At 37.2% G+C, this 16,195-nt stretch overlaps 1 protein-coding gene across 1 annotated transcript in view; it reads right to left on the bottom strand.

Annotated features, from left to right (window-relative positions):
- The window catches only part of SMC5 (structural maintenance of chromosomes 5), a 104,522-nt gene that overhangs the window by 28,166 nt on the left and 60,161 nt on the right, over positions 1-16,195 (bottom strand). Inside the window, exons 11-15 of the mRNA XM_006834913.1 lie at positions 14,327-14,440; positions 4,096-4,190; positions 3,310-3,442; positions 1,405-1,578; positions 1,131-1,300 (exon numbers count right to left, since the gene is read on the bottom strand). Of these exons, the coding sequence (XP_006834976.1) occupies positions 1,131-1,300; positions 1,405-1,578; positions 3,310-3,442; positions 4,096-4,190; positions 14,327-14,440 (686 nt within the window). The remainder of the gene's footprint in view (positions 1-1,130; positions 1,301-1,404; positions 1,579-3,309; positions 3,443-4,095; positions 4,191-14,326; positions 14,441-16,195) is intronic.

Here is a 16,195-nt window from a genome sequence, read left to right as displayed (position 1 = left end):
ACCTCTTGGGATTAGTTTTCTTGGTTTGAAGACTTAGGGTCATAATTCTCATGGTTCACTTTGGTCAACTAGCAAGATATAGTTCATTATGAAGTTTCTATTCTATATTCTATTTCAGAGAGTAGTAAATCTGGGGTCTTAAACCCTAAGACACAAGTATTGGTATTAGTATGGAACAGAGTAAGAAGGAAACTTAAGGCTCTGAGAAGGAACTAGTCTACAAAGGACCAACTCTTCAAGGCTATTCTTAAGAGACTGCTGATCAATGTGATTTTTTTCATGGGTCAAGAATTAAAAGATTTATGTGGCTTGATGAACCAGTATTTTCTAAATGATCAGCGCATGATATAACAAAACCATTTATGAGTACAAGACCCATTTACAATGTAATAGATTTTAATGTAACAGCAGGTTCCTGATTTCAGTTTTAGATTCACATAACATTTAACCTTTATAACTTTACAAGAAATCACACCTTGGAAGTTTTGAAGGAGTATTAAAGAACATCCACAATAATATAGAGAGGCTATTAAAATATTCCTTCCTTTTCTAACTATATTATCTGTGTGAGATTTGATTTGTTCATATATTCAACCCAAATAGCATCTCACAACAGACTAATGCATAAGCAGAGATGAGAATCCAGATGTCTTCACTTAAGTCAGATATTAACACCACTTTTTTTTAACACATACAAAGAGCTTCAAAATTTTTGTGGAAAAATTTCATTATCTTTAAATGCCATTTTCCCACAAACTTTTTGGAACCCACTCATAGTGGATTTATTATTATTTTAAAATCAACAATTTTTAATGTTTTCACTTTTAATTTCTAAAAGTGTACATATCAATAGCTATAACCCAAGTAAATCAAACTTCAGGGCCTCTAAGATGTTTTAAACATGTAAATGGGGCTAGGGCCCATCATCGCTGATCTCTGGAAAAGAAAAGTCAGAGCACTTAAGACTAACCTCCCACTGTCCTGGGGATTAAATTCTTTCTAAGTAGAAGGAAAATTCTTGAGAATAAGGATTATAAAATAAAATTGTGGGAACTGTGTTGTTATTCCAGGGATAAATATTCTCCACATACAATTCTTTGTACTCGTCCCCCAAACCAGCTAAAAGATACCTTTCCTTCTTGGAACTGATTTTTTGCTCCAGTTGTCTTTTCTTGGTTTTTCTTTCAAGAAGCTCCTTCTTCTTTTGTCTCAATTCATTGTCTTTGTGTTCTAGATGCCTGTTTGTCTCACGTAAGGCAATCAATCCTGAGTCTACTGCGTGCAACTTCCTATTAATTTCCTAGGGAAGATGTACATTGTTACTGTATTTCTAAAATTAGTTTCCTTGGAATATTATAAATCCAGTTCATACTATTTTCTAAAACTCAAAGTAAAATAACCAACCTTCAGCTGTTCTTCTAACTGCCTTCTTTGCTCAAGATCCACAGTGACTGTGAGAAATTGAGCTACTTTTAGGGATGTGTTACTAGAAATAGTTTTGTTTGAATAAAAGGATGTTTTCACCACATACTTTTCTTCTGCTGTGTAAATTTGTTTTAATCGGGTTTCTTGTATTACCTATAATGTGAAAGGGTAGTATTAGTACACATCCAATAATACTTACGATCTATGTCTTAAAGGATGAAGGAATTCAACACAACAGCAACAACAAAAAACAGCTCAAGTGAATTTTTTGAAGACTGAAACATACTAAATAAATACACTTGGTTTCCAGTACATTTTTTAAACTTACCCAACAACAACTCTATTATGCATGGTAACTAATACATTTCAGGTCATTATTTTAGAAAATAACATTAAGAGAAAATTATGGGGAAAACAAAGCAACTAGAAAAGTCTGGTATATCCCTCCCACTTTACTCTATAATCTCTTTCAAGTGGGTATACTTAGGAGTTTTGTTTTATCTAAGCCACATCAACAGCTGCATGCCCTAGAGATTCAACTGTGTTATCTCGGGTAAGTCATGCATGTTCTCTCCTTTCTCCTCAGCCAAACTGTTTAAAGATACATAATCTTATACTTAGCTCCTGGAAATCTGAGAGAAGACTTAATGGAAAAACTGTATTTTTAAAACAGCATTTCAAGAAAATTTCAGAATTGTTTTCCCCCTTGAGATCTTTTCTCTCAATAACATGTAAAAAGAATTTCAAAACCTAAACCAAATTCTAAAAACCATGAAATTATTCTATCAATTTCTCTACTTTCATAAAGAAAAATATACTGTGATAATAGATTTTTCTAATCACTATTTCCCTGTAGGATAAGCAGTGAACTCCAAACTGCAAAGTTGGTGGTTCAAAGTTGGTGCTTCTCTGCAGAAACCCTATACACGTTGCTATGAAGAGGAACTGATTTTACTGCACTGAAAAACAACAAAGTTTCATAACCAATATTATTCTGGATCATTCCTTTCCAGAGGTTTATAGTCTAAATAAAGGGATAAAACATATTTGTTATTATGGTTGTTAAATGCCACCACGTTAGATGGTGGGTTTGAACTGCCAACCTTGTGATTAGCAGTCCAGTTCTTATTCAACAGTGCCACACCAGGACTTCAAAAGATATTTAAACCCACCTAATTTAATAGGGTAAGGAGCTCTGGTAGCGTAGTGATTAAGAATCGGGCTGCGAACTGCAAGGTCAGCAGTTTGAAACTACCAGCTGCTCCGTGGGAGAAAGATGAGGCTTTCTGCTCCCGTAAAGATTAACAGCCTCGGAAACCCTGTGCAGGGTCGCTATGAGTCGGAACCGACTCCACGGCACATAACAACAACAACAACAATTTAATAGGGTATAAACTGGCATCCATAAACTCTAAATACTGTGGAATAAAGAGAACTGGATGAGGTATGTGAAATAATTTTAAGAAGGATCTTTAAGGAGAAGGATTACTATAATAGTTCTGCCACCCCAATCTACCCATTATATGGTAAAATTAGGAGGGCAATCTACAATATAAGAATTTATGATTAAACCTTAACAGAATGTATGAATATAGGTTTGTAAAAGAAATGCAGAATCAAGACTGTCAGGTGTCCCCTTGAGGATCTAACCTTACTCAATTAATCTACATGCATTGAGTATTTATTTACTTCTAGTTAACTACATCATTTTTAATGTCAAGTGTCAACCAGCAGTCACTGCCTTTCTCATTAAACTATACAAACATAATCTGTGCATGGTTCAAAACAAATCACTTATTTAAATTTGAAGACATTTCTGCTTGATTTTAGACTAAGAAGTGTTAATGAAATTCCATTTCTGGTAGTAATTCACTAATGTCTTACCCGCTCAATTCTTTCTCTGGTCCTTTCAGTTCCTACAGGAACCTCATGAATATGATACTGGCAACAAAGATAACTCATTACAGGGTCAGGTGCATCAAATAACTCTCGCAAGTAAGAGAAAAATCCATATTGCCTGGGAGAAAAAAAGCCCTTTTTAGAGTCTTCTTAAAATATTATTTAAAAATCTAATAGCCGACAAGTAAACAATAAAAAAATATATATATGGCTTAATGATAATACAAATTTAAAAAAATATTCTACAATCATTTAATACTTAATACTTTCTTCTAAGAAAAGTTTGTTTTATGAGTATAATCAATTAATCTGCTTTTCTGTTATTTCTTCCTTCTATTCTTCTTATTTTCAGAATGTTTATTTACATTCAGAGTTAAGATATTCATTTATATTATAGCAAACTGTTATTTATTCCTTCTAGAAATTAGTTTTGCACTGTAAGTGAAGACATACCATTTTATTTTCCTAATAGCTATCCACTATCTGAACATCTTTTAAAATAGTTCTATACTGCTCTAGTGATGGAAAACATCATCTTTGTCTCATACTACATACATCTATCCTGGTCTGTTTCTGTGTCTAGAATTTTTCGTATACAAGTAAACTGTAGTAGAAAGCCTATAAAGGAGTTAATAGTGCCTATAAGAAACATATATAAGTGAACCAGAGATCATTAAAATATGTTTAAGAAGTAAACAATTCCTTAGTAGGCATACTAGATCTCAATAGTCAAAGCAACAGGTTATTTCTAATAAGATCTCCAAGACTTACTTCAGTTCACTCAGAGACCTTGAAGGTTTTTTTTCTGCATAAGAACTACTTGGAGCAATAACAGCATTGACTCTTAATTTTTTATTGTCACGAACCTGAATATAGGGGAGAAATATTATTTTAATTATCATACAGAATCAATTGAAATTACTCTTCAAGTTACCATATTTGCACTGGCACTCTAGATTGATTACAAATCTAAACAAGGACTGGATATCTAATGATACTTAGGATCTTTTCTTTTAGGTATGATAATATTATCATTCTGTGACTTTAAGGAGTTCACTACTCATAGAGATACATACTCAAATATTCTCAGATAAATTAATATAACTAGGATTTATTTCAAAAGAACACAGAAGGGGTTAGTTCTGTCTTCACTGTTGTTACTAGGTGCTGTCAAGTAGGTTAAAACTCATGGTGACTCTTTCTATGTTTTCTGAGGCTACAGATCTTTACAGGAGCAGAAAGCCTCGTCTTTCTCCCATGAAGCTGTCTGTAGGTTTGAAATGCAGACCCTGTGGTCAGTAGTCCAGTACTTATTCTACAGCTCTACCAGCACTCCTTCTGTTTTGACTACTAATAGACTGTCTTGTCTTTTTAAATAATCACTATAAATTCAGGATACAAATTTAAACAGCAATTATGTGAAGACACTGTAGATGGACTACAGACAGAAGTTAGAGAAAAGTTGACATATGAAAGAGGGAAAGAACAGCAGGTGTGACCTATACCTATGTGGCTAGCAACCTAAGGGAATTCCCCAATCTGGAGCACTGGGGTGGGGAATTTAAGCAAAAAGTGGTGTAAGCGACTGCTTCAACCAATCACACACAAGGAGTTTGGGGCAACCACTACTCCTCTGTCAAGGAGCTCTGATAGTGTAGTGGTTATGAGTCAGGCTGCTAACCTCAAGGTCAGCAGCTGAAAATTACCAGCTGTCCCACAGGAGACGAGGCTTTCTGCTCCTGAAAAGATTTATAGCCTTGGCAACCCTGTATTGGCTTGCTATGAGGTGGAACCCCCTCCATGGAACATCATCACCTCCACCAGTTTGTCAGGTCACAGTAGCTTGTGTGTTGTTGTGATGCTGGAAGTTTTGCCTCTGGTATTTTAGATATCAGCAGGGTTCCTGTGGTGGACAGGTATACTAGGTATGCCGGGAAGCACAATTTTAAGAGTAACAGTGGGTGTCCCAGTCACAGTCAAAAAGAGAAGTACAATGACGTTTGTGATAAGACTATTCCACCATATGCCTAGAAGGAGGAGGAGTTAATACCATTACTATTCAAATTTATATATAAACCATTAAAGCCAGTGATGATGAAATTGAAAAATTCTACCAGCTTTTTTACTCTGAAATGGATAAACATGCAATTAAGATGTACTGAAATTACTGGTAATAAAATGTAAAAATTGGAAACAAAGAAGGATCAGTAGTTGGAGAACATGGCCTCGGTGATAGAAACAATGCTGGTGGTCACATGACAGAAGTTTGCAGGACCAAGGAATTATTCATTGCAAATGCCATTTTTCAACAACATAAACAATGACTATAGATGTAGATCTCAACCAGATAAAATATACAGTAATCAACTTAACTAAGAGACAATGGAGAAGCTCAATTATCAGTAGTTGAAACAATGTCAGGGGCCAACTGTGAAACAGATCATCAATTGCTCATATGCAAGTTCAGACAGAAGCAGAAGAAAACTGAAACAAGTACACTAGAGCCAAAATATGAATTTGAGTACATCCCCCCTGAATTTAGAGACCCTCTCAATAATAGATTTGATGCATCAGACAATAATGATCAAAGATTAAAGGAGTTGTGGGATGACATCAAGAACAACTTATAAGAAGAAAGCAAATGTCATTAAAAGACAGGAAAGAAAAGAAAGATCAAAATGGATGTCAAAAGACTGAATGTTTTTGAATATAGAGAAACTAAAGTGACTAGAAGAAATGATTACATAAAACAGCTCAACAGAAAATATCAAAAGACAGCTTGAGAAGACAAAGTCAAGTATTATAATGAAATGTGCAAAGACATGGAGTCAGAAAACCTAAAGGGAAGAACATGCTCAGCATTTCTCATGCTGAAAGAAATGAAGAAAAAATTCAAGCCTTGATTTGAAATATTGAAGGATTCTATGGGCAAAATATTGAATGATGCAGGAAACATCCCAAAATGGAAGAAATACAGTCACTATTCAAAAAGAATTGATGACTGTTCAATCACTTCAAGAACTACCATGATCAAGAACCAATGTATTGAAGGAAAAAATCCAACCGACACCAGCGGCACTGACAAATAAACAAGGCTCCAGAAATGGACAGAATACCAATTAAAATGGTTCAACAAGCTGATGAAGTGCTGGAAGAAATCATTTGTCTATGCCAAAAAATTTGGAAGACAGTTACCTAGCCAACAGATTGGAAGAGATCCATATCTGTACCCATTCCAAAGCAAGGTGACCACTGGAATACTGAATCATCTAACAATATCATTAATATCACATGCAAGTAAAATTTTGCTGAGGATAATTCAAAAACAGTTGCAGCAGTACATCAACAGGGAGTTTGAGAGACATTAAAGCCGGATGCAGAAGGGGTCCTGGAACTAGGAATTTCATTGCTGACGTAAAAATGAATCTTGGCTGAAGGCAGAGAGTATCAGAAACTGTTTACTTATGCTTTATTGACGTGGATCATAACAACTATCAATAACATGGTGATGTATAGGAATTACAGAACACTGAACCTGTACATAGATGAAGAAGCAGTCATTAGAACAGAGAAAGGTGATACTGAATGGTTCATAATGAGGAAGAGTGTGCATCAGAGTTGAATCCTTTCACCATTACTTATTCAGTCTGGATGCAATAATCCAATCCAAATGTGAGCAAATGATCCAAGAAGCTGGATTATATGAAGAACATGGCACTAACATTGGAAAAAGACTCATTAACAACTTGTGATATGCAACTGACGTAACCTCCTTGCTTGGAGGTGAAGAGGACTTGAAATACTTACTAAAGAAGATCAGAGATTGTATAGATTGTTATCTTAATGTAAAGAAAACAAAAATCTTCACTACAGGGCCAGGACCAATAAACAACATCATGATAAGCAGAAGTCAAGAAATCACAGAATGTATTGAATTAGGCAAATCTGCTATACAAGAACTTTTTACAGTGTTCAAGAACAAATATGTCACTTTGAGAACTAAGGTGCCCCTGATCCAAGTCAGGCTGTTGGGCAACGAATAAGGAAGATTTTAAGAAGAATTGATGTATTTGAATGATGGTGTTGTATAAAAATAATGAAAGTACCATGGACTGCCAGAATAAACAAATCTGTCTTGAAAGAAGTACAGCCAGAATCTCTCTTAGAAGCTAGGATGGTGAGATTTCATCTTTTGCACTTTGGACATGTTGTCAAGAAGGATCAGGTCCCAGAGAAGAGCATCATGCTTGGAAAAGTGGCGAATCAAAGAAAAAGAGGAAGAACCCAAAGAGATGGACTGGCGAAGTAGGAGCAGCACTGGACAAAAAAATAACAACTGTGAGGATGGTACAGGACTAGGAAGTGTTTCATTCTGTTGTGCCTATGGTTGCTGTGAGTCAGAACCAACCCTAAGGCACCTAACAACAAAATAGAGACATATGGTGTACATAAGAGGACTCAGAAGGAAAGGGGCACACAAACAGCAACAAATATATTACCAAAATTTTGAATTCTAAAAGAAAGTAGGCTTCCCCTGAAAATGGCTGGTAATGCTGAGGCACAGAAATTTCAAGATAGCATATAAAACAAGCACAGACTAAGTCTTAGAAATCCAGACAGCAGCTGAAGTGCTAGAATTTGTTCAAAAGCAAGGGAGAAGAAAAGAAGGGTTTTGCACAAAAGCTGGGAGACCCTGCCTGCTAACTATCAAGATTGTTCACTTAGTGCAATCACTTTGGGATGAGGTTGGGTTACACATCAGACAAGGAACCCAGAAAAAGAGCCAATCTGGGGAAACTAACCCAATTGTTTTGAAATTCATGGAATTTGTAGGCAGCACAACTGGGAGAGGGTTAAGGGAAACTGTGGTGTTATGACAGAGTGCTAATGAATTTCACTGAGGCCCAAGATGGATGAGCACTAAGACCTTGAGGAATAAGAAGGGCAGCAGGGTGCGGAGAATAGTTCTGTCAGGGAGACACAGAAGGACATCAAGTGCAAGGCTGGATAAGGATAACCATGAGGAAAAGATATGGGTCTTCTATTTTTGCTACAAGGAAACCGAGCCCCACCTCTTATGCCAGCATCTGCGAACAGCTAACCCCTTCTTCTAAAAGATCAAGCATCCAGAACTCCTGAATCTGCTCTGAATAAAACCTAAGTCTAAGAGTGTCCACTAATGACTCTCTGGCAAAAACTCGCAGCCTACTAATGCTTGGCTGAGTCTCTCACAATGCTCTGGTTGAGGCTGAGGGGAGTGTCCCTGTGAGGTTCTTAGACCAGTGAGTCTTTGTGAAGGCAGGCCACACATCTGTTTCATGGAGCAGCTGGTAGGTGTAGGCCCTCACCTCTGAGTTGCAGCCAGGTGTCTGGCTCCTACACCTCAAGAACACCCAATCAAAAAATTTCCAATAAAAACAAGAATACAAAATTTAAATAAAAAAGAGCAAAGACAACAAAATGGTGTAAGTTCAACAAAAAATAGTAAATCACAAAACAGTACCAGTCAAAATCAAAACATAAATAAGAGAAATTTTTTCCTATAAAGGCCAGAATGATGCAAAGAATTGATAGTTTTCAGACTATGGTCCCAAATACGTTTAAAGAAAGCAAAAGTATGACAAAACCTTACTAGTGGAAAGAGTGCAGGAAACAAATGGAGGAATAAAGTGAGAGATTCAACATGGAAATAAAAATCACTAAAAACAAAATAACAACAACAAGAACTATTGGAAGTTAAGAATAAATAAAGTTAATTTGAAAAAGCAAGAGAAATAGTCAACAGTAAGGAAGATAGATTAAATGAACTAAAAGAATAAATAACTCAATTTATCAAGTCTGAGTAAAAACATAAAAAAAGAACAAAGAAAAAATAAAACCATCCAAAAGAAAATATGGGATTAAACAAAGAAATCTTACATTAGAATTACTAGAATCCCAGAGGAGCTCCATGACAACAATAAAAGCATAGAAGCAGTTTTCCTAGAAATAAGCTTTTTGGTATTCTGCCTGCCAACCTCAGGGACCCACCTTCTGGCAGTATATATCAAAATGTTCAATGTCCTTTTATTCAAAAAGTTTTCAATGTCCATTTTTTTTTTTTTTTTTAAGAAATAGATGATCAGGTCTTTCTTCCCAATCTGTTTGAGTCTAGAAACTTCACTGACATTTGTCCACCATGGGATACCCTGCTGATGTTTCAAATTTCAGTAGCATAGCTTCCAAAATCACAGTAACATGCAAGCCATCACTATGACAAACTGATAGACAAGTGGTGGTTTTACAGTTTTGGGGCTAAAAGACTGAATTGAGGATACCATCTGGAGGAGCCGACTCTTTTCTAGAGGAAAATCACCAGCTTCTTTAGTGTTCTTGGAATTCCACTGTTCCTTGCCAATCTCTGGGTATTTCCCCTTTTGTGCTTGCTTTTCTCTGTGTCTAACCTGCCCATTTTATAGCACAAAAGTCATTATGTTTAAGATACACCCCACAATGATAATGGCCTAGTTAGTACTATGAAGAGAATTCTATTCCCAAATGGCATTTAATCCACAGGTTTTTAGGAGTTAGGATTTCAACAATATTTTTGAGAACACAATTCAATCTACAACAGACCCTTCTTCCAGCTCTTAGTCTGGAAGCTCTGCTGAAACCAGTCCACCATGGCTGATGCTGCTGGGTATTTGAAATTCTTTTGGTACAGCTACCACATGGAGTATTACATAACCATAAAGAACACTGTCATCATTGCCCAGGAGACATAACATGGATGGCCCTGCAGGCATAATGCTGAATCGAATAAATCACACATAAAGGACACTGAATGATGCCTTTCATAAAAAGGTACGACTTAGTTAATACAGGAATACCAATGTTCATTATTGGTTGTCAAGAAGTGGGGGTGGGAAAACTATGCTTTATATAATAGAGACTAATCATTTTTGGTGACGGGAAAAGTGGCAGTGAATGTGGATGGACTGAGCATAGCACGACAAAGGTAAAATTGTATAAGTACATGTGAATGAGGAAAGGCAAACTGGTACGCGAATAGGTGCAGATATGGACACTGGTGTGAAGAGAAGTAGCCACAGATACCTGAACATACAACTATGTGGGTACAGGCACATATGTTCAATGAAGACCTAAATGTGTCCATCTACGACACCACTATGGGCCTCTTCTCACCAGGAACAAAACAGTTAAGATAACCAAAGGGAAGAAACTGAATACAATTAAAGATAACACTGACATATTGTGATTAATGTAACTAATGCTAGTGAATAACTTGTGTGGAAACTATCAAATGGAAACCTAACTTGCTGTGTAAACTGTGTCAACTGAACACCTGATAAAATAACACATAAAGATAATATTGGTACATTGTGAAACATGTACCTATAATGTCACTAAACAATTTGCCTAGAAATTGACAAATGGGAACCTAATTTGCTGTGTAAATCTTTACTAAAAACATAATTAATTTGAACATTAAAAAAAGTATACAAACCATAAAATAAAATAATATTCTTGGCCTACACTATATGATAAATGAGTGAACAAATAAATAACTGACAAAGAAAGCTCTTCCTTAGAGTAGAAACTCAAGTAATAAATACATAGAAATGATCATTTTAGATTCAGTGTTACTAGTTGTTTAACCTAGCAAGCTCACTGTTAACTGTTAAACCCAGCAGGCGCAGTTTCATGAAGAACAGGATACTTAAAAGTATCTCCATACAAAAAATTTCAAAGGGAAAAATGGTCAGTTTTGCTACAATGCTTGTTTTCAAAACACAAATTTGTTCTAAATAATTAAAATACTGCTAACAGTCTGTATACAGTGTGAATTTCACATGTGCTTTCATGCACAGAAACACCAGGTTTGCTTTAGGGGAATACAGAAATCGACACCCAGTTGAACTGAGTTCTAAGTTGTGGTGGTGGTGGTGTTAAGTAGCGTCCAGTTGGTTCCAACTCATAGTGACTCTGTATAGGGTTTAAGAGGGGTAGCTGGTGGGTTTGAACTACTGACCTTGCAGTTAGTAGTCCAATGCTTATTCTACAATGCCACACCAGGAAATGACTATTTTAGACTCTAAAATCTTATCAAAACAAGAAGTTATTTCAAAAATAGTATGAGTGGAGATATAAAAGAAATAATATTGACCACAGCCAATAAAACTTTAAGCTGGTACATGGGTTCATTAAGTTTTTAAAATCTGTTGTGTTAAGAGTCCTGGTATGGTGTTGTAGGATAAGCACTGAACAGTGAGCTGAAAGGTTCAAACCCATCAGACGCTCCTTGGAAACTATATACAGGGTTGCTTAGAGTTGGAACCAACTCAGTAACATTTAATAACAACTGTTTTAGGGTTAACTAAATAAAACTGAATTACACAATGAGAAAGTAATCTCCTTTTCAATATTTCTAATTATGCCAAGGAGAAGGCGGCAGTATAGTACCAGAATAACTCCTTGTTAAAGTTCTTTTTGGATGATGTGATGCTGTAGGATAAGAACTCAACCATAAGGTCTGTATGAACCATAAGGTTGGCAGTTCAATCTCACCAGCCACTCCTCAGAAACCCTCTACAGGGTCACTATGAGTCAGAACCGACTTGACAACACTTAACATCAATCTTCTTTTGTTTTCTAATTTGGTGCTGGTAATATATTTGCTGTTAGAATACTTTAGAAACAATTACAGTAGAAGGTTCTATACAATACATTTCAGGACACCAATAAAAGTCCTGCACACTCAATCCCCAGAAGCTTCTTAGATGGGGAACGAAGGATGGCACACCCTGTTTGGGAGACAGAAGTTCCTCCTTGGATCCCACCTAGACTCTGTCCTTATGCTGGTTCTGCTTTTGTATCCTTTATAATAAAACTGTCATGAGCTACGTGACTCTTTCTAGCAAATAACTTGAGGAAATAGAGCCAGATCAGAAGGGTCAGAAGCAAGGGAGTCCCAGGACTCGAAAACTTGCATCTGCCATCTGAAGTCTTGGACTGTCTGGACAGTCTGAAGGGCAACTTACTTTGACCTAGCTAAGGGGGTCAGGGTTAAAGCAAGAAGTGCTGCATGGGCAGCTGTGGCTAGGGGCAGCTGGAGCTAGACCTAGGAAGACAAATGCTCAAGTGGGGATGCGTTATGTCCTCATCCCCCCCCATCACATCAAAGAAGGAGGAGGGCAATATGGTAAGTCAGAGCAAGTAATGGTTCCTTCTAAACACTCTCGTACCATAGACACAGAGGGGTCAGGCCCCTCTACCTCAGTCACTATGCACAGATAAGGGGTCTGTTATGGGGCTTGCACTCCAGAGGCAGTGCTGGGCCCATTACCCCTTGAGTACCCCTTGAGTACAAGCCCTCTGAGAACAAGGGTTCTAATTGGCTGTCTCAGTCCTGTTGTCCCCTACCCTAAGTGCCTTATAGAGTCTGAGTAAGCTGGCATGACAGGGAGAGCTGAGTGGGGCCAGCTCCCTGCAAACAGTCCTGCCTTGCTTCCCCTAGCCCAGAGGAGGGAGACATGGTAATAAGCTGGCTGAGGCACCTCTGAACCCCCCAGGTTCTAGAGACAGAGACAGAGCCCAAGGCAGGCCCACAGCCAGGACCATAACACTGAAGGTAATAGAGCCCAGACCCTTGCTGCAGACAGCAATCTTGACAATCCCAACAAAGTCATGAGGGGAATTTACAACTTCAGACAATTCTCTTTGATCAGACTGTGGGACCCCAGTAAAGTTACTCATCCCACCCTAGCTGGGATACCCACCCCAAATCCACCAGGTGGGGTCCCTGAGTGGAAAGCTCTCCCAGGAAGAATTGAATGTAAGTTGATTCAAGTTTCTATTCTCATTTAGACTAGCTATATTGAAGGTCTGGATTCCTGGGGTACCGCTGTAGGATTGGCACTGGACTGCAAACCACAAGGTCAGCAGTTTAAACCTACCAGGTGCTCCTCAGAAACCCTATACAGGGTTGCTGTGAGTTGGAACTGACTCGGTGGCACTTAACAACATCTACATATTGTGACACCTGGGTTAGGCGCTGCCAGCTAACTGCAAGGTCAGCAGTTGAAACCCACAAGCTGTTCCAAGGAAAAGAGATGAGGATGTTTGCTCCAATAAAGATTTAATTTCAGAAACCTTACACAGAAGCGCTGTGAGTCAGAACTGATGCCATGGTGGTAGGTGGCTTGGGGCTAAAGGTTTAAAGCAAAACAAAATCCATACTTTAACCTTTATGGGCTTTTAAGGAAGTAGAAAGTATATACAAAAGGAAAAAGGAATCTTTTTAAGAATGTTAATAACAATAGTGGCTAACAAGCCACTTTACTGAATAAATCCTCACCAACTACCTTACAAAGTAGATAATATTACTCCCATTTTATAGATAAGAAAATGGAGGCACAAATCATTCATGCAATTTGCCCAAGTTAGTTGCTGTTACTGGGTGCCATTGAGTCAATTCAGTAGCAAAGCCAGATTCAAATCCTAAAACTTAGCAGCAGTTTGTCCTCTTAACTACTAAGCCATTCTGCATTTCAGGGGCTTAGGTTCTTAGTCAGCACTGTTTTCTGACCAGACGTAGGATTTTCCTTTTGAAAAAGAAGTTATGTTAATAAGCAACATCATACTGATTCCCCCACCAAATAAAACCTGAACTCATTTCAGATACATTTTCAAAAAGATTTCCACTGTGTTTCTTTCCCTTAAAAACACACAACAGAATTACTCTTCATATTAACGCCTAACAGTAATTAAAAAAACCTGTGACAAAGAAACTATGGATTATCTTTCCTCTCATAAAATAAATTCATTTCCTAACAGTGGTATAAACAGTGAAGAAATAATCAAACCTGAGTGATTTTATGTTAGGAGTTAACTGCTATGATTCTTTTGTATGACAATTTTCTCTAACTGTTCTAGCGATGTCAAAAATGTAGCAGTGAAAGGCAGGTACAAATGGGTTAAAGTACTGTTCATTCATACTTGCCTCTTTGAGGAAAACCTCCATATCTTCTTGGCTTTCAAACACAAAGGCTCTCAAATCATTAGATGGAATATGATTTTCAATATATTTGGCATTTTTATTATCTTTCATATTGATCTAAACAACAAAAAAAGTAGTTAATTTTCATGAAGTCCCAAAATCAATTATTAGAAAATGTTTATACCAAATTATATTTAATACTTGAGAAAATGACCAAAAAAAGGTACCATGTAAGTAAGGGTCAACATTTTAAAACAATTACAGTATTACTTTACCCAGAAATGTCAAAACACAGTTAAATGAAAGCCAAGACTTGAATAGCACCAGATGACACATCCCAGATGACAAACTAGCACAGTTCTACTCTGACACACATGAAGTTGCCATGAGTGAAAATCAACTCTATGGCAACTGGATGGAGTCCCTGGATAGTGTAAATGGTTAACATGCTCGACTGCAAACTGAAAGGCTGAAGGTTCATGTTCATCCAAAGGAGCCTCAGAAGAAAGGCCTGGTGATCTACTTCCAAGAACAAAAAATGGTGACAATGAAAACCCTCAGAAGCCGTGCAGTTCTATTCTGACACTTACGGAACTGCCATATGTCAGCACAGAGTAGTGGCAACTGTTACTTTTTGTTTAAAAAATACTAAGCTCCTTTATGGTTAATCCATTGAAACCATTTGAAGCAGTCTTAGATTGTCACACAGCAATATAAGTGTTTTATTTATCCCAAAACTTTTATAATTTTCTTCTAATCCTGAAGACTTTACACTACAAGTGTAAATAACCAGTAGGCATAAAGCATAAGGAACTGAATAAAATGAAACTAATGGGAGGGGGCTGCATGCTATGGTTTAATTTTAACTATAAGTGCCTTCAAGAGAAACCTTAGTTCTATACCTATCACCAGAACATAAACTTACTGGCTTACTTAAAAAACATTAACTGATTAGGCAATTCTGCATGCAAGGTTTAGTTAAGATATTAAGATAGATCAGAAAAAAAAAATAAAAAAATCAAGAGGCATACAATCTATTCATTATTGCAAATGGGTAAGGATGTAGAAAAACAGAACATGATACAGCTCCACAATAGAGGCTGATGTTGTTAAGTGCTGTTGAGTTGGGACTGATTCATAGCAATCTTTGTGGATGCAGAAAGTTTCATCTTTCTCCTTCAGAGTAGCTGGTGGGCTTGAGATGCCAACCTTGTAGTTAGTAGTCCAGTGCTTATCCTACAGAGCTACCACGCTCCCCTGTAATAGAGGCATACATGTATACAAAGTGCTACTTACAGAATTTTAGAGAAGTAAATTACCTCCAGCAGATAAAAATCAGCTTTCTTAAACAAAATAAAGGATTATGAAAAAGATGGTGTTTCTGTGCAACCTACATTGTTGCTGTTGTTAGATGCCACTGAGTTGGTACCGACTCATAGCGACACTATGCACAACAGCAAGAAACATTGCCATCCTGGGCCAACCTCACAACCGTTGTTAAGCACGAGCCCATCACTGCCACCACTGTACAAATTCATCTCATTGAGGGTCTTCCTTTTTCTTCAACCCTCCACTTTACCAAACATGATATCCTTCTGCAAGAACTGGTCCCTCCTGATAATATATCTGGCCATCCTGGCTTCCAAGAAGCACTCTGGCTATACTTACTTCCCACACAGATCTGTTGGTTCTTTTGACAGTCCATGATAATTTCAATCTTCTTTTCCAACATCATAATTCAAATGCATCAATTCTTCTATGGTCTTCCTCATTCACTGTCCAACTTTCACATGCATATAAGGCTTGGGTCAGGCTCATCTTAGTCTTCAAACTGACATCTTTGCTCTTCAACGCTTTAAAAAGGACTTGTGC

Source organism: Chrysochloris asiatica, unplaced genomic scaffold, assembly GCF_000296735.1.
Source record: "Chrysochloris asiatica unplaced genomic scaffold, ChrAsi1.0 scaffold00014, whole genome shotgun sequence".
Lineage (NCBI taxonomy): Eukaryota > Metazoa > Chordata > Mammalia > Afrosoricida > Chrysochloridae > Chrysochloris > Chrysochloris asiatica.
This window is presented reverse-complemented; position numbering and strand designations above follow the sequence as displayed.